This window comes from Dendropsophus ebraccatus, chromosome 2, assembly GCF_027789765.1.
Source record: "Dendropsophus ebraccatus isolate aDenEbr1 chromosome 2, aDenEbr1.pat, whole genome shotgun sequence".
In the NCBI taxonomy this organism is placed as follows: domain Eukaryota; kingdom Metazoa; phylum Chordata; class Amphibia; order Anura; family Hylidae; genus Dendropsophus; species Dendropsophus ebraccatus.
The window spans coordinates 125,162,899-125,189,598 of NC_091455.1; the positions used below are offsets into that span (position 1 = coordinate 125,162,899).

General features: G+C 45.2%; 1 protein-coding gene across 2 annotated transcripts in view; it reads right to left on the reverse strand.

The window, feature by feature from the left end:
* Positions 1 to 26,700, reverse strand: part of LOC138783484 (transmembrane protein 245-like) — a 68,276-nt gene that overhangs the window by 34,280 nt on the left and 7,296 nt on the right. The window contains exons 2-7 of one of the 2 annotated variants that reach the window (XM_069958235.1): positions 24,976 to 25,093; positions 24,181 to 24,282; positions 20,595 to 20,708; positions 10,129 to 10,323; positions 9,036 to 9,205; positions 872 to 895 (exon numbers count right to left, since the gene is read on the reverse strand). In XM_069958235.1, the coding sequence (XP_069814336.1) occupies positions 872 to 895; positions 9,036 to 9,205; positions 10,129 to 10,323; positions 20,595 to 20,708; positions 24,181 to 24,282; positions 24,976 to 25,093 (723 nt within the window). The remainder of the gene's footprint in view (positions 1 to 871; positions 896 to 9,035; positions 9,206 to 10,128; positions 10,324 to 20,594; positions 20,709 to 24,180; positions 24,283 to 24,975; positions 25,094 to 26,700) is intronic. The other variant, XM_069958236.1, reaches the window with a different exon arrangement.

Here is a 26,700-nt window from a genome sequence, read left to right on the forward strand (position 1 = left end):
TTTTTGTTCAGTTGTCAGCCTTCAACCGAGCATCGCTATTACAAGTAGCAATGCGGGTCGGTGGCAGATGATTTTAGGTCAGGGCCTAAAGAAATGATCAGCTGTTGATTGTTTCATCAGCTGATCGTTGTCTCTATTGCATCGAGCGATAATCGACCAGATCAGCTTATTATCACTCTGTGTAATAGGGACCTAAATTAATTGTAATTCTATATACTGGATTAAATGAATGGCCTATACCCTCACTTCATTGCTCTAGAAGCCAGCAAACAAATGTATGGCATATTAATGCTTGTGTCAATGCTGTTTCCAACAACAGCAAGTACACACATTAACTAAAAGAAAATTATAATACATTTCATTACTTGTTAGCTATTTCACAGTCTAGTATATTAAGAGGTTACAAAGGTTTAAGCTGGCCATACATTAGGGAGTTCAGATGGCCAATTTCTCAACATCATACATGTTGTTAATGGTTGGACTACAAAGATTGTCTTCTTGGATGACAATGCCATAAGATAAAACACCAAATCACTGATAGGTTTCTGATATGATGTGTGGTCTGTTCTGGGCTTGCACTGATCAGATGCAGATGTACTATACCACAGACAGCAACCTAAAAAATCTAATATGAAGAGGGTTTTTTTAAACAGATATTTGTTATTGTCTCTCACACTAGTTTGTATCAAAGTGACTGGTGCTTGACAGGTCATAGTCTGAATCAGCCTCTACAGTCATCCAAAATCTCCAAAGTATGGCCACCTTAAAAAGCACACACAGCTGCTAGTGAAAACCCATGAACCTTTGTTGCCAGACACACGGACAGAAACTCACTTCAGAAGACAAACAGATCAAGAAGCTGTTGCTTTACCTGCTCATTAAGCCAATGCCACATCTTTATGTGGGCAGGAAAGTGCAACATAAAAAAGGGGCAAAGAGTATTGGGAGAGAGGGAGAGAAGACAGCAGTACATTAGTAAACAGTACACAAATACAATGAGGCAAGAACAAAGGACACACATAATAGGTAAAAATACATAGCAATAGAGTGCTATATATTCCCATGATATACCTAAGACATGGTTACAATGTTGACTAAAGCTAAACATCAGATCATGCAGTGTACCTACAATCATAATACAGGTTAACCTAGAATACATTTCTTGATGCCACATACTGTTATATTCTCTTTAAACAGCTTTTTGATATTGTGCTATCTATATCTAACATTATTAGAAGTGTGACAATATTTTATCTATAACACTGCAGAAGTAATGTAAGGGATTATTTCAAATGTAAATATACTAATTTGGTGTAGCTCACTATTTCCTCAGTGCCAAGGTTAACTAGACTTGTGATTACCCCTTATGACTAAAATACCATAGGTGAAACAGAACAAACTGTTGTGTCTAGTCCTCAAAGCAGTAGATATAAACTAACAGAGTTGTGGTCAATATGAGTCCAATTTTATACTGGTCTTAAAGGGGTATTACCCCCAAAATTATTTTTGCATTAATACGCTGCCCACCCGTAGCTTTCCATCTTTCCAATATAAAGTTATTATGGATTCTGCACAGTTTTGCTGTTATCCAGCTGCATTCACCCCCACAGATTGCATAGAATCATCAGACCTCAGTCCACTCCGACACGCTCCTTGCTCCTGCCCCCACCCTCTGTGTCGGCATCACGTGTCCTCAGTCCCAGCACAGTGAAGTGACTGAGAACACTGATGGGGTGGCTGCTGTTAGAGAGGCAGACAGTGATCAGCGCAGCTGTGACTGTCTCCCTCTCTAACAGCAGCCACCCAGTCACCCCCAGCCCAGAGCTCACCCGCTGTGTCCAGAGCCTCCCGGCAGCACTCACCCGGAGCACACAGCCCCCCGCCCCACAACCAACCGCCCCCCCCATCACCCGTGGCATCCCTCACTCACCCGAGGCATAGCCGCTGCACTCACCCGCTGCACCTCCCCCCCCCCCCCCCCGCGGCAAGCTTCGCGCCCCCCCCCCCCCCCGCGATCGCCCGCGGGAAGCTCCGCCCCCTGCGCTCCACATCCCGCGATCACAGCAAGCTCCGCCCCCCCAATCGTCCGCGTCTCTGCTACACCGTCCCCCCCTTCTCAGCTCTGCCACACCGTCCCCCCAACTCAGCTCTGCTACACCGTCCCCCCCAACTCAGCTCTGCTACACCTTCCCCCCAACTCAGCTCTGCTACACCGTCCCCCCCAACTCAGCTCTGCTACACCGTCCCCCCCAACTCAGCTCTGCTACACCGTCCCCCCAACTCAGCTCTGCTACACCGTCCCCCCCAACTCAGCTCTGCTACACCGTCCCCCCCAACTCAGCTCTGCTACACCGCCCCCCCAACTCAGCTCTGCTACACCGTCCCCCAACTCAGCTCTGCTACATTGTCATCCCCAACTCAGCTCTGCTATAACGTCACTTCCAACTCAGCTCTGCTACACCGTCATCCCCAACTCAGCTCTGCTACACTGTCATCCCCAACTCAACTCTGCTACACCGTCATCCCCAACTCAGCTCTGCTACACCGTCCCCCCAACTCAGCTCTGCTACATTGTCATCCCCAACTCAGCTCTGCTATAACATCACTTCCAACTCAGCTCTGCTACACCGTCATCCCCAACTCAGCTCTGCTACAATGTCACCCCCAACTCAGCTCTGCTACATTGTCATCCCCAACTCAGCTCTTCTACAACGTCACTTCCAACTCAGCTCTGCTACAACGTCTCTTCCAACTCAGCTCTGCTACACCGACACCGCCATCTCAGCTCTGCTACACTGTCATCATCTCCTTCATTGTCTCAGCTCTGCAACTTCACCATCATCAGGCAGAAGCATTGCATGATGGGAAATGTAGTTTCCTATCTTGGATATAGATTGGCTTTTAGAAAAACTTGTAACTCAGGAACGGCAGCAGCTAGAAAGATGGGAGACGTCTCAAAATACTCAGAGGGACTTGGTGAGTAAGGCCAGCTAGGTTTGGGAGCATTTCATTTTTTTAGCTCTTGGGGGGAATACCCCTTTAAGTAGCATATAATATAGTAGATGTAAAATGTGTAAATGTTTCAAAATAACTAAATATGCTGGGAATTGGATCAATATAGATCTATTTATTTGTACATACTTATAACTAAATGACCATGTATCAGAATAGATCAAGTCTATATATAAACGCAATAAATATGAGCTTCCTATAACATTTAATATTTAAACATTTATTTGTAACCTATGATAAATCCCTTAAAAGAGAACATAAAATAATAGACAATATACAAATATAAATTATATAAATTGTGAAGTATCACCTCATAACAGGGCCCTTGTAGTTTGGCCAATATTTAAAAAGAAAAGAAACAAAAAATGACACAGTAAATACCATTCATGAGTTGTCAGATGAGGTCTATCAGTGGCACACTGATAGCAATAAGATTGTGTCTCAGCCTTCTCACACCAGTGGAGGGTAGGAAATGTTTTGCAGCTCCGCTATAGTCTTAAAGCGACTCTGTACCCACAATCAGACCCCCCACCCCCCCACCCCACCCCAAAACCGCTTGTACCCTCAGATAGCTGCTTTTAATCCAAGATCTGTCTTAGGGTCTGTTCAGCAGGTGATGCAAGTATTGTCCTAAAAAAACAAGTTTTAAACTGGCAGCCCTGTGCCAAACAGCCGTGGCCTATATTGTGTATGCATTAGTCTGGCACTCCCTCTCTGTCCCTCCTCCCCGCCCCCTTCATCATTAGGAATGCCCCTAGAACATTTTCTACTATTCATCCCCTGTGTCAGCAAGGCACATGGGCTGGACCGTTAAGGCACCTGTGCAATGTTCAGACAGGAGAAAATGTTCCAGAGGCATTCCTAATGTTGAAGAGGGTGGGGAGGAGGGAGGGACATTAGGGCACAGATATTGTAAGCCACGGCCGTTTGACACAGGGCTGCAAGTTTAAAAGTTGTTTTTTAGGACAATAACTGCATCCTGCATCAGATTATGGGTACAAATTTGCTTTAATGAACAGTCTCAATGAACATTTTCCATACAGGCTAAGGGCCCTTTTACACAGAAAGATTATCTGACAGATTATCTGCCAAAGATTTGAAGCCAAAACCAGGAACAGACTATAAACAGAGATCAGGTCATACATGAAAGCCTGAGATTTCTCCTCTTTTCAAATCCAGACCTGGCTTTGGCTTCAAATCTTTGGCAGATAATCTGTCAGATAATCTTTCTGTGTAAAAGGGCCCTAAGCCTGTTGCACTGGGTGTGGCAGCCACCTAGCATCAGTGTAGTGTCAGGGCGATTTCATAATGTCTTATTGGCTACTGGTGGTGTGTGTGTGGCTGCAAAGACAAATAACCTGCACAGGAACAGAGAAAAGCTGGGGCAGTAACCTAAAATGGCAAAGTAACGTAACCACGGAAGTTATAACTAGGACTAGGCAGGTGGAGCATCCAATGGACTACGAGAGGCAGGCAATAGGAGCACAAGTTCGGCGAATCGGGTGAATTTTGGCAGCAGAGGGCGGAGGACAATAGCAAACCATAGCAGGGAGGGGGCTGGTCACTAAACAAACACATAACAGGCCTTCATCTTGTTGCCTGCCATGTTTTCCGCAGTATATTCTATGTTAAGCAGCGCTATTGCGCCGGTTAACATAAAGAATTCGATACCAGGGAATCCTGGCCCTATTAGATAAGGGAGGTTGGGGAAAAGTTGGCGGTCAAAATTTGGCCGTTTGTTTCTGAGCTGGAAGAGTCCATTCTGTGGGGGAGATCTGTTCTGTTCTCTTTTCCTAGATGCTGGATGATTGTATATGAGCAGTAGTGTAGGATATCCTGTGTAATATAGAGGAGGAGTAGCCATAAGTAATGTAGCAGTAACCTCTGTTATCAACGTGGTGTTTTCTCTCTGGGAGAAGATTGTATGTTTTATTTCAGTGTGCTATGGTTGCAGCAGGCTGTGTGTGTACTATGGTTGCAGCAGGCTGTGTGTATATGTGTGCAATGGCTGCAGCAGGCTGTGTTTGTGTGCGCGTGTGCTATGGCTACAGCAGGCTGCGTGTGTGTGTGTGCTATGGCTGCAGCAGGCTGTGTGTATGTGTGTGCGTGCTATGGCTGCAGCAGGTTGTGTGTGTTCTATAGCTGCAGCAGGCTGTGTGTGTGTGTGTGTACGCTATGGTTGCAGCAGGCTGTGTGTGTGTATGCTATGGCTGCAGCAGGCTGTGTGCGTGCTATGGCTGCAGCAGGCTGTGTCTGTGCTATGGCTGCAGCACGCTGTGTGTGTGTGTGTGTGCGTGTGCTATGGCTGCAGCAGGCTGTGTGTGTTATGGCTGCTGCAGGTTGCGTGTGTGTGTGCGTGTGTGCTATGGCTGCAGCAGGCTGTGTGTATGTGTTATGGCTGCAGCAGGCTCTGTGTGTGTTATGGCTGCAGCAGGCTGTGTGTGTGTGTGTGTGTGAGAGAGAGTTTTGGCTGCTGCAGGCTGCGTGTGTGTATGTGCGCTACGGCTGCAGGCTGTGTGTGTGTGCTATGACTGGAGCAGGCTGTGTGTGTGCGCTATGGCTGCAGCAGGCTGTTTATGTGTGTGTTCTATAGCTGCAGCAGGCTGTGTGTGTGTGCGCTATAGCTGCAGCAGGCTGTGTATGTGCTATGGCTGCTGCAGACTGCGTGTGTGTTTGTGTGCTATGGCTGCAGCAGGCTGCGTGTGTGTTTGTTTGCTATGGCTGCAGCAGGCTGTCTGTGTTATGGCTTCTGCAGGCTGCATGAGTGTGCTATAGCTGCAGCAGGCTGTGTGTGTGTTATGGCTGCTGCAGGCCGAGTGTGTGTGTGTGCACGCACCTTTGGCTGCAGCAGGCTGTGTGTGTGTGTGTGCTATTGCTGCAGCAGGCTGTGTGTGTGTGTGCTATAGCTGCAGCAGGCTGTGTGTGTGTTTGTTATGGCTGCTGCAGGCTGAGTGAGTGTGTGTGTGTCTATGCTATAGCTGCAGCAGGCTGTGTGTGTGTTATGGCTGCAGCAGGCTGCGTGTGTGTGTATATGCTATAGCTGCAGCAGGCTGTGTATGTGAGTTATGGCTGCTGCAGGATGTGTGTGTGCTTTAGCTGCAGTAGGCTGCATGTGTGTATTATGGCTGCAGCAGGCGATGTGTGTGTGCTTGACAGAGAGAGAGAGGGGGGCAGAAATTAAAGGGGTATTCTGGGTAACAGTGAAAAATCTAGGGGGGGGGCAGGATCAGTCCCTGATGATTAGAGATGAGCGGATTTCCCGAAGTTCGCGTTCGTATAAACCTGAACTATCGGCATCTGACTCCCGCCTATGCTAATGGCTGTATCCCAGTTTTCTAGGCCTTCCTTAGGCTGTATCCACCCGCTGCACGGAGTCGGCAGACAGCGGGAGTCAGATGCCGATAGTTCAGGTTCATACGAACCCGAACTTCGGGAAATCCGCTCATCTCTACTGATTATTCAGGAGCACAGACGCTGACAGATAAATCTGGGCCAACGTCTGAACTCTATATCACTATGGCTGACATCTCCATTACTGATGCTGAGCCCTATATCACTACGGCTGACCTCTATACCACATGGATTTAGCATTGTTAGCAGTTTTTCTTTGTGTATGGTGAATATTTACTTAGAAACATATAAGATTATCAGCCGAAAAAGACCACCTGCTCCATCTAGTCCGCCTATTAGAATATACAGTACCTGGGGGAGAAGCTGCCCATCACTATGGCCGATCTTGGCAGCCTCCACACAGTGAGCAGTGTTTGCTAACATAACTCGCTGAGCAGAGGCTTCTGTTTCATATATTCTAATAAGAATATTCGGTACGCGTGGAGGGTGAACGTTATTAAAGCAATGTAAAACAAAAAAAAAAATAATAATTATTATTATTATTCTCCTGACTACTCATTTAACCAAGAACAACAGCTCTAAAATATTAGCCATTAATCACTAAGGACATACCGGTATGCCACGGCCGCCTGGATGACACAGCCACAGATGACCCTGGAAGCACCGGTACACCTATACTTTTTATGCAGCTATGAAGCGAGGTCAGTAGCTGAGCTCACGCCATAGCAGGTGAGGACTGGCTGCTTTTAGCAGCTGGGCCCTCACCCTTAATGATAGGCTGCTGCGATCATGTTGCGGCCAGTCATTAACCACTTTAACGCCACAATTGTGGTGTTTTTTAAAATAAAAACGCCAGGATTGCAGATTTTTGGTTACAGTATATATATATATATATATATATATATATATATATATATATGTATATATATATATATATATATAAAAAATTTATAAATAGTGATCAAAACGTCCGATCTACTCAAATATGATACTAATACAAACTAGACATAAACATGGCACAAAAATTTACACCCCATACAGCCCCTTACGCGAAAAAATAAAACTGTTATGAGAGTCACAATAGGGCCATTTTAATAATTATTTGCAAAAAAAAGCTTTCTGTAAAAAATAAATAAATAAAACATTAGAAAAGCTGTGTAAGCATGCATATCATTGTGTTCGGACTGACGTAAGTTTTACCATAAAGTGCATTATGTAGACACAGGAACCCCCCAAAAGTTACAAAATTGCAATTTTTTTCCAATTTCACTCCATAAATAATATTTTTGGGGTTCTGTCATACATTTTATGGTGGATTAAAAGGTGCCACTACAAAGTACACCTGTTCCTGAAAAAAACAAGCCTTTACATGGCCCTACAGAAAATGACAACGCTTTAGCTTTAGAAGGCAAGGAGGAATAAACAAAAATGAAAAAATGAAAATTGGGGAGGTCCTTTATGCCATTTTGGGTCCTGAAAAGAATGAGTGTCTCCCTTTTCTTCAAGCTGCTGTTTACTTGTTGTGACAGACCACAGAAGGTGGGGTGGGGCTAACCTACTGCTATGCACAGGAGACAGAGAAATAAAGCCTGTGCTGTGTCCTTGCAATACATGCGCATCCTCACTGTCCCTGAAAAGTAAATCAAGGCTACTCATCTAAGCATCAGCAATTTAGTGCTTGCTGTGCCTTGCTGTCTTCTGCACTTTCATCAGCACTATGTCATAGCATAGCAGCAAGTAGTTGATGTGCTGTGATTGACCAGACAACTAAGAGAAAGGAAGACCTGTGTGTATACTAGTGTCCCACAGCCCAGCTCTGGCCCCACCCCCTGAAATTCAGAGAATGAGAAGTAGCTGTGCCCCAGGAAGGTGACTCAGAGACTTAATGCCTTTATGGACTTCCCTCTCCCGGCAGCAATATGTAATAAGATGCTGGGAGCGGGGGAACTGTACAGCTATGCACTGCGCTGTAATGACAGATCCGTGCGGCTGATTCATTACAGCGTGGGGTGTATCTGTACAGTTCCCCCGCTCCCAGCATCTTATCACAGATGCCACCCGGGCGGGGAGAGAGTCGGTTACAGGCATTCCATGTCCGTGTTCCGTGCGGAACGTGTGAATGCAGCCTCAATCTAACAAAACCATGTTTTTTTAAGAATTTTTTTTTAACCCCTTAAGGACCTATGATGTACGATACACCAGTAGGTCCAGAGGCTTTATGAAGCGATGTTTTAGGAGCTGAGTTTGCTTCATGGCAGATAAGAACCTGCTGCTACCAGCCGGTCCCTCACCGTTAATGACAGGTAGTAGCAATTGCTTTGCTGCCTGTTATCAACTCCTTAAACACTGCCGAGCTCCTGTCACTGACCTGATCGTTTTCCCCGACTGCCAGAGGTAAAATACTTAGCTCTGTGCAGTCCCATAAGCTATGTTCTCATAGAGTTTATGAGAAGATTGCAGATAACACTGATCAATGCTAAGCAATGGCATAGCATTGATTAGTGTAAGTAATTTAATGATTGCTTCTAATAGTCCCCTGGGAAGACAAGGAGAAAAAAAATGTAAATGCAAAAATGAAAATTGACCTCGTCCTTGAGGTCAAAACCACTGTGTCCTTAAGAGGTTAAACAGGTACACTTTAAGCTCAGCATTCATTAAGTAAAGCCACTTACCTTGCTGTCAACTTTCAGAACAAACTTTCCCAATCCTCGAATGGGTCTAGGTGCCAAAGCTTCTTTACGTTCCCTCAAAAACCTTTCTATTACTTCCCACCAGCAACCAAAACGATTCCCCAAAAAACCAATCACTCCAAAGTGGATCACCAGCTTTTTTACTGCAAAAACTAAAAGACAAATTAGAGACAAAATCTTAGTTTCTTTAGCAAAGCTTTTACAGAACACTTCCTCTAGTTTGTAACTTGTATACAATGTTATTTTTTTTTATTGTCAAGAGAATTTCAGATTGTAAAAGAATATCAGTGTTAAAATGGTCGTCCATGAACAATATCACAGACTTGGCCTACTTTATGGAAAACAACAAACCATCTCACTAAGGCTCTGTCCACACGGAGCAAAACAGGCGTAATTACGCCGCGGAATCCCACCAGCCTCCCTGTCATAATGACAGTCTATGGGAGGCTCGCGCACCTCCTCTCTCGGCATCTCTCCGCGCTGAAGAATGGACATTTTCTCACAGGGAGAGGAGACTGTCATTATGTATGTCATTACTCATGCATTAAGTCAAAGCGCCCGCCTGCCTCAATGGAATGTCACGCACACCTTTGCTCTCCGCTCAAAGAATTGACACGTCCTCTATGTCATCACTGCACAATTCAGACGCTTGAAATGCAATATGGAGCACCCCATGGCCAAAACAGTAGACTGGAGTAGAGCTCATTGACTTTTATGGGGGCGTTTTCAAGGTCTGCTCTGTGACCTGTGCTGGGGGGGGGGTTTAGAGTGCCAAAAATTGCCTATTGTGAATGGTCTGATTCTATTATTACCATATACTGGTGTCACCTTTTATTATAATACTGTATGTGATAAGGAAAAAAGAGATGTATTGAGCTTTGTGGCCAAAAAAACTGCGTCAACAAGGTGAGGGAAAGAGTGGACACATCAGAAGAAGGAGGTAAGTTTGTTAAACAAATGTAGCAGCAAAAAACTTGTGACATATCACAAGTGACTGATCAAATTTCCCAAGTTCTGTAAATATGTGTAGCTATAAAACTCATAAGAAAATGAAGTTAATGGGAGTGTGGCTTACGAGCAATAGGTACTGGAAGGAGCTGTATGATCCACAGATGAAGCCATAGCTGGACTATGACTATGGCCCACACAAGTAAAACAAAATAGATGTCACTGGTTTTCTTTTTTTTAAGAAAGGCTCCAATGTCACTTCTTTGCCTTCCAAGTGAAGATGAAATAGGAGTCGTGGGTGTTTCATTTGTAATAGATTCTCCTAAAAAATATACAAGAAACTTAATTAAATTACAAAAACTAGGAAAAATAAGTAGAGTATGAATACTTCACAGATCCTGTTTTGAACCAGTTTTGTGGTAAAATTGTAAGAGTCAGTACAAAGTATAATTGATCTCATAAAAAGCCCTTAAAGCGTAACTGTCATTTCAGGGTCATTTTTCTGAAAACATTAAATATCAACAGTTCAAGCGATTTTAAGAAACTCTGTAATAGGTTTTATGTACTAAAAGAGTTTCCTTCTGTACTAAAAAAGCAATCTCCCAGCCTCCCCCCTCACTTGAGAAGCAGCAGGATTTCTGTGTCCATTATGTGGCTATGGAGAGGGGAGGGGCTGTTAGGAGTGACTGAGCACGGAGGATTTCTGCAAAGCACAACACCCTGCAATCTTCTCTCAGTAAGTTCATAGATAAGCATTGACCTTTCTGACACCTGAATTTAGTGTTTTAGGTGCCCAGTCTACAAACAGCTGACCTTCATGTCACCTCTTCCTGCTCCCTCATCTCCCTCGGCCCCTCCCCCCTTCATAGGCTTACAATGGAGAGAGCACAGCCCGTCTTCACTGGCTTCTCTGTAATGAAGACGTGTTTGCCTGATAATGCACAGATAAGAAGTCAGGGGGGGGGGAGGCTGGGAAATTGCTTCTTGAGTACAGAAGGAGGCTTTTTTGTCTGATAAAACCTATTACAGAGTTTCTTAAAATCGCTTATACTATTGATTTCTGCAATAAAAAAAAAACATGACAGTTACGCTTTAACCCTTTAACCTCTTAAGGACCCATGACGTACCGGCACGTCATGGATCACTGTCACTTAAGGACCCATGACGTACCGGTACGTCAGCCCTTTAAACGGGCGCCGCGCGAAATCGCGCGGCGCTCCGGTGAAGATGGCTGCTGATTCTATCAGCAGCCATGTTCCTGTGTCACGTAGGGGGCAGTTTCCCTGCCCCCCGTGACGACGATCGCTGTGATTGGCCGATGACTTCGCATCGGCCAATCACAGCAATTTGCTGGATTTCCGGGACCGGACCCCGGCAAAGAGCTGTGATTGGTGCTGTCAGAGACAGCACCAATCACAGCTGTGACCGGGCATCACCTGCCCGTTGATCCGGCCCCCCGATCGCCCGTGATTGGCCGGCTGCCGCCAGCCGGCCAATCACCTGCGATCCACACTACTACCACCATCATCACCTTCTCTGCTTGCTGATAATCAGCAGCAGAGAAGGAGATGATGGGAGCAGCATGCACCCGGCGCGGTCCTGGAGGGTGCCGGGTGCCTCCTCCCCCCAAGCTGCCGCCGCCGCCGCCCCGTCTCCGGTAACAGGGAGATCAGGACAGCTGATCTCCCTGTTCTTCCTACCCTCCGTCGTCCTCATCTTCCTCCGCCCGCCCCCCCCCCCCCCCCGTGCCTCCCCGGTGTTTTCTCCTCCTCCCCTCCACCCCTCAGTCCGGCCAGCCCCCCTTCCTGTTTTCAGCCCCCCCCCTCCGAGCTGACAGCCCCCCTGTGTCCTGCAAGCCCCCCCCCCTGTGTCCTCTGTCCTGCCAGCCCCCCCAGTGTTCTGCCAGCCCCCCCAGCGATCTGCCAGCCCCCCCAGTGTTCTGCCAGCCCCCCCAGTGATCTGCCAGCCCCCCCAGCGATCTGCCAGCCCCCCCAGTGATCTGCCAGCCCCCCCAGCGATCTGCCAGCCCCCCCAGCGATCTGCCAGCCCCCCCAGTGTTCTGCCAGCCCCCCCTGTGTTCTGCCAGCCCCCCCCCCTGTGTTCTGCCAGCCCCCCCCTGTGTTCTGCCAGCCCCCCCCTGTGTTCTGCCAGCCCCCCCCTGTGTTCTGCCAGCCCCCCCCCTGTGTTCTGCCAGCCCCCCCCCTGTGTTCTGCCAGTCCCCCTGTGTTCCGCCAGCCCTCCCGTGTCCTGCCAGACCCCCATCCGTCCTGCAGCCCCCCCCCGTGTCCTGCCAGCCCTCTCCTGTGTGCTCTGTCCTGCCAGCCCCCCCTGCATCCTGCAAGCCCCCCCTGCATCCTGCCAGCCCTTCCCGCGTCCTGCCAGCCCTTCCCGCGTCCTGCCGCCACCCTCCCCTGCGTCCTGCTGCCTCCCTCCCCTGCGTCCTGCCGCCACCCTCCTCTTACCCTCTCCCCTTCCACCCTCTCCCCTTTCCTTCCACCCTCTGTCATGCCACCCTCTCCCTTCACCCTCTCCCCTCTGTCCTGCCACCCTCTCCTCTCACCCTCTCCCCTCTGTCCTGCCACCCTCTCCTCTCACCCTCTCCCCTCTGTCATGCCACCCTCTCCTCTCACCCTCTCCCCTCTGTCCTGCCGCCCCTCTCCTCTCACCCTCTCCCCTCTGTCATGCCGCCCCTCTCCTCTCACCCTCTCCCCTCTGTCCTGCCGCCCCTCTCCTCTCACCCTCTCCCCTCTGTCCTGCCGCCCCTCTCCTCTCACCCTCTCCCCTCTGTCCTGCCGCCCCTCTCCTCTCACCCTCTCCCCTCTGTCCTGCCGCCCCTCTCCTCTCACCCTCTCCCCTCCGTCCTGCCGCCCCTCTCCCCTCCCCTGCCACCCTCTCCTCTTAACCTCTCTCCTCTCCCCTCCCCTGCCACCCTCTCCTCTTAACCTCTCTCCTCTCCCCTCCGTCCTGCCGCCCCTCTCCCCTCCCCTGCCACCCTCTCCTCTTAACCTCTCTCCTCTCCCCTCCGTCCTGCCGCCCCTCTCCCCTCCCCTGCCACCCTCTCCTCTTACCCTCTCCGCTGCCACCCTCCCCTCCTAAAAAACACACAAATAAAATGTAAAAACAGTACATAAAACACTAACACTTACACGTGTAAAAGCATAACACTTACACACCCCTCTAAGGATGCCTTCACACACACCGGATCTGCAGGGGATTTCACGCTGCGGATTTGCAGCGAAATCCGCTGCGGATCCAGCGACCGGGGCATCTCTATGAGAATACATACACGCAGCAGGAATGACATCCCGCTGCGTGTATGTAAGTTAACCCCTTGCCGGCCGGAGCATACATCACCTCCTCCCCGACCTGGTTTGCTTCGGGGGTTCTCAGCAGGACGTCTCGCTCAGCCAATCAGTAGCTGCGGCGGGGCAGCTCACTGATTGGCTGCGTGGGATGAGCAGAAACCGGGAGCCCCGAAGCAAGCCGGAGCGGGGAGGAGGTAAAGTATGCTCCGGCCGGCAAGGGGTTAACTTACATATAGGCAGTGGGATGTCATTCCTGCTGCGTGTATGTATTCTCATACGGATGCACTGGCGCTGGATCCGCAGTGTGTGGATCCGGTGTGTGTGTGAAGGCATCCTAAAGAAAAAATAACAAAAAAATGGCCACAGGTTGTTCTCGGCTGAGGAGGCATTCGCCTGGATTGCCTCCGATACTGAGACAACCATTGAGGGAGAAGAGGAAGATCCCTCGTTCCTTCTTCCTTCCTCTTCGTCCTCATTGTTATCACCATTTAGTGATGACAAGCCCCCAAGGAGCTGCCCCAGGAAGCCCCACAAGCCCCCTCAAGTGACCCCACCCCGTACGAACCACAGATTCCTGAGTTCGTTGGGGTCACTTGTGGGGGGTTTCCTCTGTTTTGGCAGCATCGGGGCTCTGAGAGCCCTTCGTCCTCCATTCTGGCCAAATCCAGCTTCCAAAATCCAAATTACGCTCCTTCCCTTTGGAGGCTTTGCATGCGGTGACTTTGCACTTTGTGTCCACATGTGGGGTACTCTTGTAATCGGGGGAAATTGCTCTACATGAGTAGTGGTTTATTTTTTCTTTTAACCCCTTGTGAACATAAAAATTCAAAGTTACACCAACGTTTTAGTGTAAAAAAATTAAATTTTTCATTTTCACAGCACATTATTCCACATTTGTGCCCGTCACCAGTCGGGTCCATATGCTCACTATACCCCTTGTTACATTCCTTGAGGGGTGTAGTTTCCATAATGTGGTCACTTGTGGGGGGTTTTCAATGTTTTGGCAGCACGGGCACTCTGCGAACCCGACATGGCCTTCGTCCTCCATTCCAGCCTCTAAATGGCTCTCTGTCCCTTTGGTGGCTTGCCCTGTGCCCATATGGCACATTATATCCACATGTGGGGTATTTTCTTACTCAGGGGAAATTACCCTACACGTTTTGTGTTAATTTTCTCTTTTAACCCCTTGTGGAAATGAAAAAATCAAGGCTAGACCAACATTTAGTGTAAAAAAAAATTAAATTTTTACACTAAATCATTGATCTAGTCTTTATTTTTTCATTTTCACAAGGGGTTAAAAGATAAAAAAACACGAAATGTGTAGAACAATTTTCCCCGAGTACGGAAATACCCCACATGTGGACATAAAGCGCCATGTGGGTGCAGGGTAAGCCTCCAAAGGGAAGGAGCGCCATTTGGCTAGAATGGATGGTGAATGCCATGTCGCATTTACAAAGGCCCTGTGTTGCCAAGACATTGAAAACCCCCCAGAAGGGACCCCATTATGGAAACTACACCCCTCAAGGAATCTAATAAGGGGTGCAGTGAGAATATGGACCCCTCAATGACTGGCACATTTGTGCTGTGAAAATGAAAAAACGAAATTTTTCACTTTCACGTCACATTGTTCCACATTTGTGCCCATCACCAGTGGGGTCCATATGCTCACTGCACCCCTTATTAGATTCCTTGAGGGGTGTAGTTTCCAGAATGGGGTCACTTGTGGGGGGTTTCCAGTGTCTTGGCAGCACGAGGGGTCTGTAAATGCGACATGACCCTTGAAATCCATTCCAGTGAAATTCAGCTTCAAAGGCCAATTGGCGCTCCTTCCCTTTGGAGGCTCGTCCTGCGCCCCCTTGGCACTTTATCGCCACATGTGGGGTATTTCTGTACTCGGGAGAAACTGCGCTACATGTTTTATGCATTTTTTTTCCTTTTATCCCTTTGTGGAAATGAAAAATTGAAGGCTAGAACAACGTTTTAGTATAAAGAAATTATTTTTATTTTTTTTACGCCATATTGTTCAGAAAATCTGTGAAGCACCTGTGGGGTCCAGATGCTCACCGCACCCCTTGTTACATTCCTTGAGGGGTGTAGTTTTCTAAATGGTGTCCCTTTAGGGGTGTTTTTTAGGTTTTGGTACCCCAGAGCCTCTGCCAACCTGAAGTGGTACAGTCAGAAATGACCAAATATAACCGAGGTGTTCAAATTCACTAGGCGCTCCCTTATATCTGAGGCTTGTGGTTGCGTCAAATAGCACAATAGGGCCACATATGGGGTATTTCTATAAACTGCAGAAACGGGGCAATCAATATTGGGGTGAATTTCTCTGGTAATAGGTTTACAATTATGAAAAATATTGGATTACAAGAAAATCTCTGCACAGAAAATTAAAATTTTCAAATTTCTTACACACTTAGATTTTATTTCTGTGACTCCCCTAAAGGGTTAAAAAACTTTCTGGATGTGCTTTTGCAGAGTTTGGGGGGTGCAGTTTCTGAAATGGGGTGCTTTGTGGGGCTTTCTAACATACAGGCCCCTCAAATACACTTTAAACCTGAACAGGTCCCTAAAAATATCTGATTTTGAAATTTTACTGAAAATTTAGAAATTTGCTGCTTATGTTTTACGCTTTCTATTGTCTAAAAAAAATGAAATATAGTTTAATAAATGCCGCCAACATAAAGTAGACATGTTGCTAATGCTATTTAATATATAATTTATGTGGTATAACCATTTTCTGTATAAGCAGAAAAGTTTTAAAGTTGGAAAAATGCATTTTCTCTAAATTTTTCACGTTATTTTGGTTTTTTCATAAAGATTCGTTAAAAGTATCAACTTCAATTTACCAGAAATGTAAAGTACAATATGTCACGAGAAAACAATCTCAGAATCAGCCAGATAGGTAAAAGCATCCCGAAGTTATTAATGAATAAAGTGACACTGGTCATATTCATAAAATTTGCTCCGGTCCTTAAGGCCATTTCAGGCCCGGTCCTTAAGGGGTTAAGGACATGGCCCATTTTCGTTTTTACGTTTTCGGTTTTTCCTCCTTGTGTTTAAAAGGTCATAGCACTTGCATTTTTCCACCTAGAAACCCACATGACCCCTTATTTCTTGCGTCACTAATTGTACTTTGCAATTACAGGCTGAATTTTTGCATAAAGTACACTGCGAAACCAGAAAAAAATTCAAAGTGTGGTGAAATTGAAAAAAAAAACGCATTTCTTTTATTTGGGGGAAATGTGTTTTTACGCCATTCGCCCTGGGGTAAAACTGACTTGTTATGCATGTTCCTCAAGTCGTTACGATTAAAACGATATGTAACATGTATAACTTATATTGTATCTGATGGCCTGTAAAAAATTCAAACCGTTGTTAACCAATATACATTCCTTAAAATCGCTCCATTCCCAGGCTTATAGCGCTTTTATCCTTTGGTCTATGGGGCTGTGCGAGGTGTCATTTTTTGCGCCATGATGTGATCTTTCTATCGGTACCTTGATTGCGCATATACGACTTTTTGATCGCTTTTTATTACATTTTTTCTGGATTTGATGCGACCAAAAATGCGCAATTTTGCACTTTGGGATTTTTTTGCGCTGACGCCGTTTACCGTACGAGATCAGGAATGTGATTAATTAATAGTTCGGGCGATTACGCACGCGGCGATACCAAACATGTTTATTTATTTATTTATTTGTTTACTTTTATTTAAAACCTGGGGAAAGGGGGGTGATTCAGACTTTTATTAGGGGAGGGGGATTTTTACTATTAACAACACTTTATTTTTTTTTTTTACACATATACTAGAAGCCCCCCTGGGAGACTTCTAGTATATATACTTTGATCTCTCATAGAGATCTCTGCAGCATAGATATGCTGCAGAGATCCATGAGATCGGCACTCGTTTGCTTTCGGCTGCTGCAGCCGGAAACAAACGAGTGCCGAGCCGAGGACGGCGCCATCTTGGACGCGTCCCCGGCCGGCATCAGTAACGGAGATGGCTCCTCCGGGACAAGGTCCCGGAGGAGCGATCTCCCCCACTAGACACCAGGGAAACGTTGCCTCCGGTAATCGGAGGCAGCTGTCAACTTTGACAGCTGCCTCCGATTAGCTAATTAGCGGGCACGGCGATCGGACCGTGCCCGCTAATAGCGGCGGTCCCGGGCTACACGCGGCACCCGGGATCGCGGCACTTCAAAGCGGGGCCGCCGCGCGGCCCCGCTTTGAAGTGCTAATGAGGACATAGGACGTACCGGTACGTCCTATGTCCTTAAGAGGTTAAGTGGATCTGAAGACAGAACACTTTTTTTCCTCCTTACCTTTTAAAGCCATGTCTTATTTTCCCATCTAGAGATCCATTTAGATTTTTTATTTGTGACTGAAAATTGTACTTTGTAATGACAAGTTTAACAGGAAAAAATATCTTTACTGAAATTTGTAGTATACACAGAAAATCTTTTTTACAAAGAAGATACACACAGAAGACCACAATTGGACAACATACCCTAGGTGTAACTGGCATTTCAGTATGCACTGTCCTGTTTTTTTTACATGAGGAGTAGGGCTATATCTGCCCATTCTATTACTAGTATATGGCATTTTTCCCCTAGTTACTCTCTCTGTCTGCTTTTCCTATGATCAGGGAAGAGAAGGGAAAACTTGTGAATACAGAATGAAGCATTTCTGCCTATTAATATCTAATACAGAGCTTCTTATATTTACTCGTAATATTAATGCAAAGCTGTTTAAAATGAGACGGCACTGTGGCAGTAACAGTATTCCATTTGTATATGGTGATTATGTAGAAAGTAGACCAGCACTTGCCACAATTCACACTTGAGGTGCAGGGGACTAATAGGCACAGGCACCTCACAGAAGTGTCTGATCACAATGTGATAGAGGTGCACAGAGGAGCAGTAATATGAGAGATAATAATCCAGCAATTTGAGAAGGAAAATGTCAGCAACTTACCTGACCGCGCTCCAGCGGCGCCTGTCCCGGCCGGAGCGCCGCCCTCCTCACCGAGGCCGGGTGACGTCACGGAGACCCGACGGCGTCCCTAACAACCAAGGGAGCAGCATAGGGAACGCCTTCGTGGTTGTCCGCGACCGTTTAGGGTCGGCCGAGGCAAGTAGGTAGGGTCAGTGGGTGGGTTCAGATCCAGGGCCCACTGTCTCTGTCCTGTCTGTGCTTGCCAGTCCTGACAGAAAAAGTCTGGCACTCACCTGTAAACCAACGCAGTGTAAGGTTCATTGCAGACACATTAGGCTAGAGCGTGGACACGCTCTAGCCCGATGTGTCTGCAATAACCTTACACTGCGTTGGTTTATTGGTGAGTGCCGGACTTTTTCTTCCTTCAATTGCTGGATTCTATTTGTATAATTGAGGCTATTGGAGGACAGATGCACAGGTGATCAGCTGCCATTTTCCAAGTATGGCCTCCTCGCTATCCCAACCTCATCCCGGTGTGATTTTTGGTTATGGAGTTTTTTAAAGGACCAAGTCTACCGTGACAGACCTACATCCGCACCTGCTTAAAAGCACAAGGCACTTGAATGCACCACTTAACAGCATTTGAAATGAATCAGGGATTTGTCAACAATTTTTGAGGTGTGTATACTTCTCCAAATAATATACTGATGTTGGCGAAGAGAATATATAATCTATCTTGACTGCTTCTTTCTTGTCTGGGATAAGGAGTGTTGTCTTTAAAGTGTACCTTTCATTTCAACAAACTTCTAACATGTTATAGCCACATGTCAGAAACTTGTATCGGTGGGGGTCCAGGTGCTAAGGCACCTGCTAATCACTAGAATTAAGGGGAAAGGTGCCTAGCAGCACACAAACTGTTTTTTTTTTATCTCCACTGTCACTACTAAAGTAGAAGTAGACGGAAATATAATGACAGCCTATGGAACTTCCGATAGACATGATTTCTGGAAGTTCCATAGGCTACCGTTATAATCCTGTCCATTGCTACATTACCAGTGAGATGGAGAGGAAGTGGCAGAGTGCACACTTCTAAGCACTTCTGTCCCTTCTTTCTAATGATCATCGGGGTCTCAGCACGAAGACTCCCACCAACACAAACCTCTGACATGTGACTATAACATGTCAAAAGCTTGTTGAAATGACAGGTACACTTTAAAATAAAATAACCTGAATTAGATTGATAAACCAGTATGATCCCAATTCAGGTTAAATGTCAGGAATAGGAATATTTCTATTTCAGGAATCACAGGGTTTCCAGCATCAGTGCTTGCCACAGGAGGAGGAAGAAGAATTTATCAGAAACTGCTATAGATGTATAATCCCCAACTGTGTACAAACTCCCATTAGCGACTACAGGTACCAGTTTTCACATCTTTGTATTTGTGCTATTGACACTGGTATCACACCGATTTGTTTAACCAAGCTGGCATGGTCCCTGGCATGTGTTCTGATGCTAGATGTGCAATGCTCACTGCTGCCAAGAGATCTATGAGGGGTTCTGTGTATTTTCGGATCTCTCTGCACAGGTGCACCATGGTCTAAATATCTTTACACTACAAATAATACAGCCCACAATCACAGTTGACTCTAAAAATACTCCAGTGAGGAGATGAAATGTTGCTATTACTTTCAATGGGTTAATAATCATACTAAATTTTCTACATTTTTGAAGCACTGCTTCTTCAATTGGATTCATAAGTGAACAAATAGTTTTGCATTTCCAGCTAAGAACAGACTTACAGATATTACATCCAATAAAAGAACTGCAGCCCTTTCATACTGCTGACTGGCAGTGGTGCTGGGAATTAAACACTGATGGCCTACCAAGAATAGTCCATCAGATTTTAAAATAGCTCAACCCCTATAGTAAAAATAGTTTTCAAACATGACAATCTAATAGTGCCTTTTACACGGACCAATGGGCTGCTGAATGGCACATGTTTGCAAAGAGGCTTGACCAATTGAGTTGCAAAGCCGAGGTCACAGAAATGATCACTGTATCACTGTCAGCTGCACCTCACCTTATTACACAGGATGATGTGTCGCCAATAAGGATGATTTTGTTGACCACATAGAAAATTCAACCAGCCACCAAACATTTGCTTGTTTGTCAGCTGATCGCTAGCCCTTTTACTCAATTACCGCAAACAAGCACGTCTCAGAAGTCTCCTTAGCCTGATAATCGGCCTGTGTAAAAAAGCCTTTAGAAAGCCCTTGATTATCACATGCTCTACAGTATGGTATGCAATGATAGCAAAAAATATCATGATCTTACTGAGTACTCAGTCACCTGGACGTTGTGTTGGGGTCAGCTCTTCCTGGTGTTCTTCAAAACCGGTGATGGAAATTGCCATGGCAATAGTTGAAGCTGCAATGGTTATAACTTGTCCAGGAAGTACAGTGGCTACAAAATAAAGCGTGATGAAATTTATTTAAAAAAGGAAAAATATAAATGTAACAAACAAAATGTAAAACTTAATGATACCATAATGCTACTGTAAAAAATTAGTTGAATATGTTACTTTACTGTAAATTCTTTGCTATACTGTCACCCTGTCTATTACTATGACATTATTACCCACTTAGACATTTATGGAACATCCTAAAGATGTGTCATACATGTCTGATAAGTGCAGGTTCCAGAGGTGGGATCGTCATAGCAACCAATAATAGCCCTGCTTTTTTTCTCAAAATTAGCTGTGATCAAAAATCAAAAACACTTTTTTCTCAAACAGACTAATAAATCTTGGCTTTTGTGTTTTCTGTGTTATCTACTTTGCAAAATTGAAGTTTCTCAGTTATAAACATAAACATAAAACAAAAAATAATAAATATTATTTGATCACTGACTGTACTGTGTTAAATTTCACGTGTCACCAGTTCCCTACATGTCACAAGCAGGTCCTCAAAACTAGGTCTGATATCTGGGTGTCCTTAACCATGTGACTTGGTAAAATCATGGTTACAATTAGAGATGAGCGAACCTGGAGCATGCTCGAGTCGATCCGAACCTGAACTTTCGGCATTTGATTAGCGGTGGATGCTGAAGTTGGATAAAGCCCTAAGGCTATGAGGAAAACATGGATATAGTCATTGGCTGTATCCATGTTTTCCAGACAACCTTAGAGCTTTATCCAAGTTCAGCAGCCCCAGCTAATCAAATGCCGAACGTTCAGGTTCGGATAGACACGAACCCGAACCCGGTTCGCTCATCTCTAGTTACAATGTTTTCAGGGGGTTGGGAGTTCTGTATATATGGCACTCGAGCTACTTATGCGTTTCTGAATTGGAGGTTATGTAACCAGCATAGCATAGTGAGCTTTATTAATTTTTATCTTTAGTACATTATTATGGGAGCTGCCATCTTGTCTGAGCTGTTTTTAACAGCATTTACTGATATGCTTTATGGTAAGCCTCGTGGACATAAGACATGATGAACATCTCCAGACCCTATCCTTTGTAAGCATGCTCTGTGGCCTCAGTGACCTGTGAAAAGATCATTCAAAAGTCTGTTGCACTGACCAAAGACAGAAAAATAATTCTCAGCTTAGTTTTTTTTATAAATTATTTACTCAGCTAAGTTTTAGGTGTAGTGGCCAAAATAAAACCTAAGATTTCAGTATTTGATAATAGAGATAAAAAATGTATAACATTTTTAAAAATATGTTTATCGCAAAAACTTAATTTAAACAAAAGGTCAGTCTAATGACACATTCCCTTTAAGAAAACACTATAGCTTTCTGTGCTTTGCTGTTCACAGAACTCGTCTACCTTTTAATACTTTCACCCTCAAGCTGTTACAAAATTATAATTCCCATCATGCCTGCACAGCCAAAGCTCAAAATTACATGATGAAAATCCATTAAAGGGGTTGCCCACTTTATAGTAAAATAGGTCAGTACAAAGTATTATTAAGTGTGCTCCAGGGCTGTGGAGTCGGTAAGCCGCAGCTCCGACTCAAACTACGATTCCTGAATTTTATCAGGACCGACTCCAACTCCTGAATTTGATCAGGACCGACTCAGACTTCTGCTCCTTCATAAATGGCCAGTCATATACCAGGGGAGTTATTTATCACAGTGGCTCAGCAGCTTCTCCCTAATGTCCTACATGATCCTGGGGCGACTTCGGAGTGAATAAAGGAATACTGTATATAAAGCAGATTCTCCTGTTTGTGCAGTGGATGCAGCCAGTCTCCAGCCTCCATGTCCTGAACTACTCACAACTAGACTAGATGGAGCAGGTGGTCTTTTCCTGCTGACAGTCTTCTATGTTTCTAACTAAATATTCACCATACTTAAAGAAACACTGCTAACAATGCTAGATACCTGTAATATAGAGGTCAGCCATAGTGATATACAGGGGGTCACACATAGTGATATAGAAAGGGGTCACACATAGTGATATAGAGGGGTCACACATAATGATATAGAGGTCACACAGTGATATAGAAGGTCACTGTGGGGGCACGCAATAGCACACAGACACACACACCCACACAGCCTGCTGCAGCCATAGCACACACACAGCTTGCTGCAGCCATAGCGCACACCACACACACTCAGCTTGCTGCAGCCATAGCACACATACACACAGCCTGCTTCTGCCATAGTGCGCACACACACAGCTTGCTGCAGCCATAGCATACACACACAGCCTGCTGCAGTCATAGCACACACACACAAACACACACACACGCAGCCATAGAACACTGAAGAAAAACACACAATCTTCTCCCAGAGAGAAAACACCACACTGAGGACAGAGGTTACTGCTACACTACTTATGTCTTCTCCTCCTTCTCTATATTACACAGGAAATCTTCATATTACACTGCTGCTCATATAGTCATCCAGCATCCAGGAAGAGAACAGCACAGATCTCCCCCCACACAATGGACTCTTCCAGCTCAGAAACAAACTGGCAAATAGTGACCGACAACTTTTCCCCAGCCACCCTTATCTAATAGGGCCAGTGTCCTATTAGAATGTTGCTCATAATATATATTCATGAGCAAAACTTGTAAAATTCATATCAAAATTCTATTCTACATTTTTTAAAGATTTTTTTAAAGCTGGAGTCTTAGTCGGTACATTTTTTTCCGACTCCGACTCCAGCCAAAACTAGCTCAGACTCCACGACTCCGACTCCACAGCCCTGGTGTGCTCAATGAATATACTGACAGCAGCTCCCTGTGTACCTCATAGAGCTAAATCAGGTTCCCCTCCTCTAGGCTTGGCTATGACCATGCCCTGTCCAATGTGTCCTCTATAGACATATACAGGCTCAGTGGTGGACACTGGGGGGCGGGGCATGGTCACATGCTCCTCCATGTAAGCAATCTTATGGACCAAAACACCACAGAGCAGGGCAGCCCAGCCTGGAGGAGTGGAGTCTGATTTTAGCTGTATGAGGTACATAGGGAGCCCCTGTCAGTAAGGGCTGTGAGTAAACTTACTAATACTGTACACTGAGCAATTTTACTATAAAGTGGTCAACCCCTTTGATTTATCAGCATTGAAGGGATAGGCCAAACTTTTGGGGTTTGGCAACGTTCGCTGAACCCAAACGCTCTGCATTTGACTTCCTGCGGTTGCAGAAGTTGGATGCAGCCCTAGAGAGTCCTAGAAAACATGGATAAAGTACATTAAAATAGATACAAGTCTTGGGCCAGTGAGCCCATCAAGGCGTGACAGTTTAGCCTCTCCGCTCAATACTAGTCAGCATTTATTTTCTATTATGATAGATATAAGGGATATTGTAATGGACAACATAAACCGAACCTCTGCAGCCAACATGTATCTATGAATGTTTTACACCGAATTGACTGCAGATTAAAAAGTCACAAGATGACTTGGGTTTATTCACGCCCTTACCTGAAGAACCCTGTGCAGACTGCTTCTCATGCAGAGTACCTACTGTCATCAAGAATACAATAATGAGAAAAACTGGAATTTTCCAAGACCCAGCAACGGATGCTGAAAAAAATACAAAACAACATTTACATAAGTACAGCTTTTTATTACAGGATGGGAACAAATAACGTGCAGATAATAGTATTTTGTAAACCTTTATTGAATAACATTGTACTATATATATTACAATTTACACTGCTGCAATGGTAAGAATCAGAGAGAGATTTCTAAGACATTTCTAAGACCAAGTACCTTTTTTATTTTCTTGATCTTTTTATATGACATGATTATAGAACGCTTTTTTGGAAGGCGATTTTTCTTTTTGTTCGTTCACCGTGTGGGATAAATAATGAAATAACTTTATTGTTGGGGTCATTATGAATTTGGTGATACCAAATATGCACCAGGAGGGGACTTTAAAAAGCAATCTCCTAATTGCTGATCTCCTCTAGTACTAGAGCATTGTACTTTGCTTGAGAAGATAATGCTGACAGGAAATGTACTAGGTTGTGCAAGACACCAATAAAACCCTCAGCTATGTTAAGGTCAGTGTGCCGTAGCACATGCTATTCCCTCCTGCTCAGCTATACCAGCAGTCTATGGAATTACTTTATTGTGGAAGTCTATAGGACTTCCAGTACACAGAATTACCAGAAGTTCCATAGACCATTATAGCATACCATACCATTATAATTTTGTACACTGAGTCACAAATAATTACTAAAAAAAAAACAACACATCATTGGAAATATTTACCCAAATGAAAGAGAAATAAGAGCCACACAGGAACAGAAAAGGCAGTAAGGTAGCGCTGAGTGTCTGGATTCCACTTAAAAGCGACAGCCAGAGCATACCCGGCCACCAGCGTCCAAATCTAGAAGACAAATAACACTTAGTACACACTGACGGCAAGATCACAGCGGACAGCGGCAAAATATGGAGTTTCACACAAGTGTGTTACAGGCACATTCTGCAAATGGACCCCAATGCAGAGGTCTAATGACCCAAACTTTCAGCATTGTAGATCCCTATGATCTTGTCAGCTTGGGTTATTAGATTCATCGTCAAGCTATACAAGAGCAAAAATGCATCGGTAATACTCTGGTGTCAAACTGGCATAAGGAGAAGGGTGGCTAGCATGCAGTTAGACTAAAGTTGGACCCTGGTGTTTCTGTGGTATACAATTGGAATCTTAACATATACTGTCTTGACTACTTTGCTCGGGATGAGAAGCGCTTTACACGAATAAGATTTTGTGTATATGTTATCCTGGAATTTTTCCAACAAAACTATACATTAATCTGCTCATCTCCTTCTGAACATGCTGTTGAAGAATAAACAGCATTTCCATTGACAGGTTCCCATTAAAGGGGTAGTGCGGTGTTTAATATTTATTCCCTAAATAACACACATTACAAAGTTATACAACTTTGTAATGTGTCTTATTTAAGTGAATGACCCCCTTCCCCGTGTTCCCCCCACCCCGGAAGTGGGTACTTACGTATTCGCTGTCGCTCCAGCCGTCCCTCATGCTGGCCCCCCCCCTATGCGCAGCCAATCACAGCTGATGACGGATGGGGGCAGGCATGAGGGGCGGCTGGAGTGGTCCAGCCGGCCTTCCGAAAATGAGGTCGTCGACCCAAGATGGCGGCCGGGGTCGACAACGAATACGTAAGTATAATGCACCACACTTCTGGGGTGGGGGGAACACGGACAGAGTAGGTTTTGGTCTTAAAGGAGAAGTCCAGGATCAGACCTTTTTTTGGTCCCCGCTCAGACCAGAAATGGCCAGGGACAGGAAGCAGAGGACAGCGGACCCCAGAGCTAGAACCAGGGAGGTAGGTGTATGTTATGTTCAGCCACCTCCTCTCCGGCTTATTAGAAAAAAAAAAAAAACGCTGACCCCGTACTTCTCCTTTAAGGGACCAGGCTTATTTTAATTTTTGCATTTTTGTTTTCTTCCTCCTCGCCGTCTAAGAGCCAAAGTGCTTTCATTTTTCAACCTTCAAGCCTGTTTAGGGTCTCAATTTTTGCGCCACAATCTCTAGTTTTTATTGGTACCATATTTGTGAAGGGACAATCCTGGCACGTTTTCAGTTTATGCCATTCACCATATGAAAACATTATTGTTATATTTTACTAGGTCAGACAATTACGCACACTACGATATACTATATGTTCCAAATATGTTTATTTTTTTATTAAAAAAAAATTGGAAAAGGTGGATGATTTAACCCCTTAATGACGCATGACGAGTATACCCGCCATGCGGCCGTTAAGGAGGATCACAGAGGGCTCCCGGCGTGAGCCCTATCTGCAGCCCGCGGTCCCCGGTTGCTTTGTGTAGCCAGGGACCGCGGGTATTAACTATTCAGGGACTGGCTAATTAACTATTCAAAATAAATAAATAAATAAACATATTTGGTATCGCCTCGTGCGTAATCGCCTAAACTATTAAATGATCACATTCCTGATCTCGCA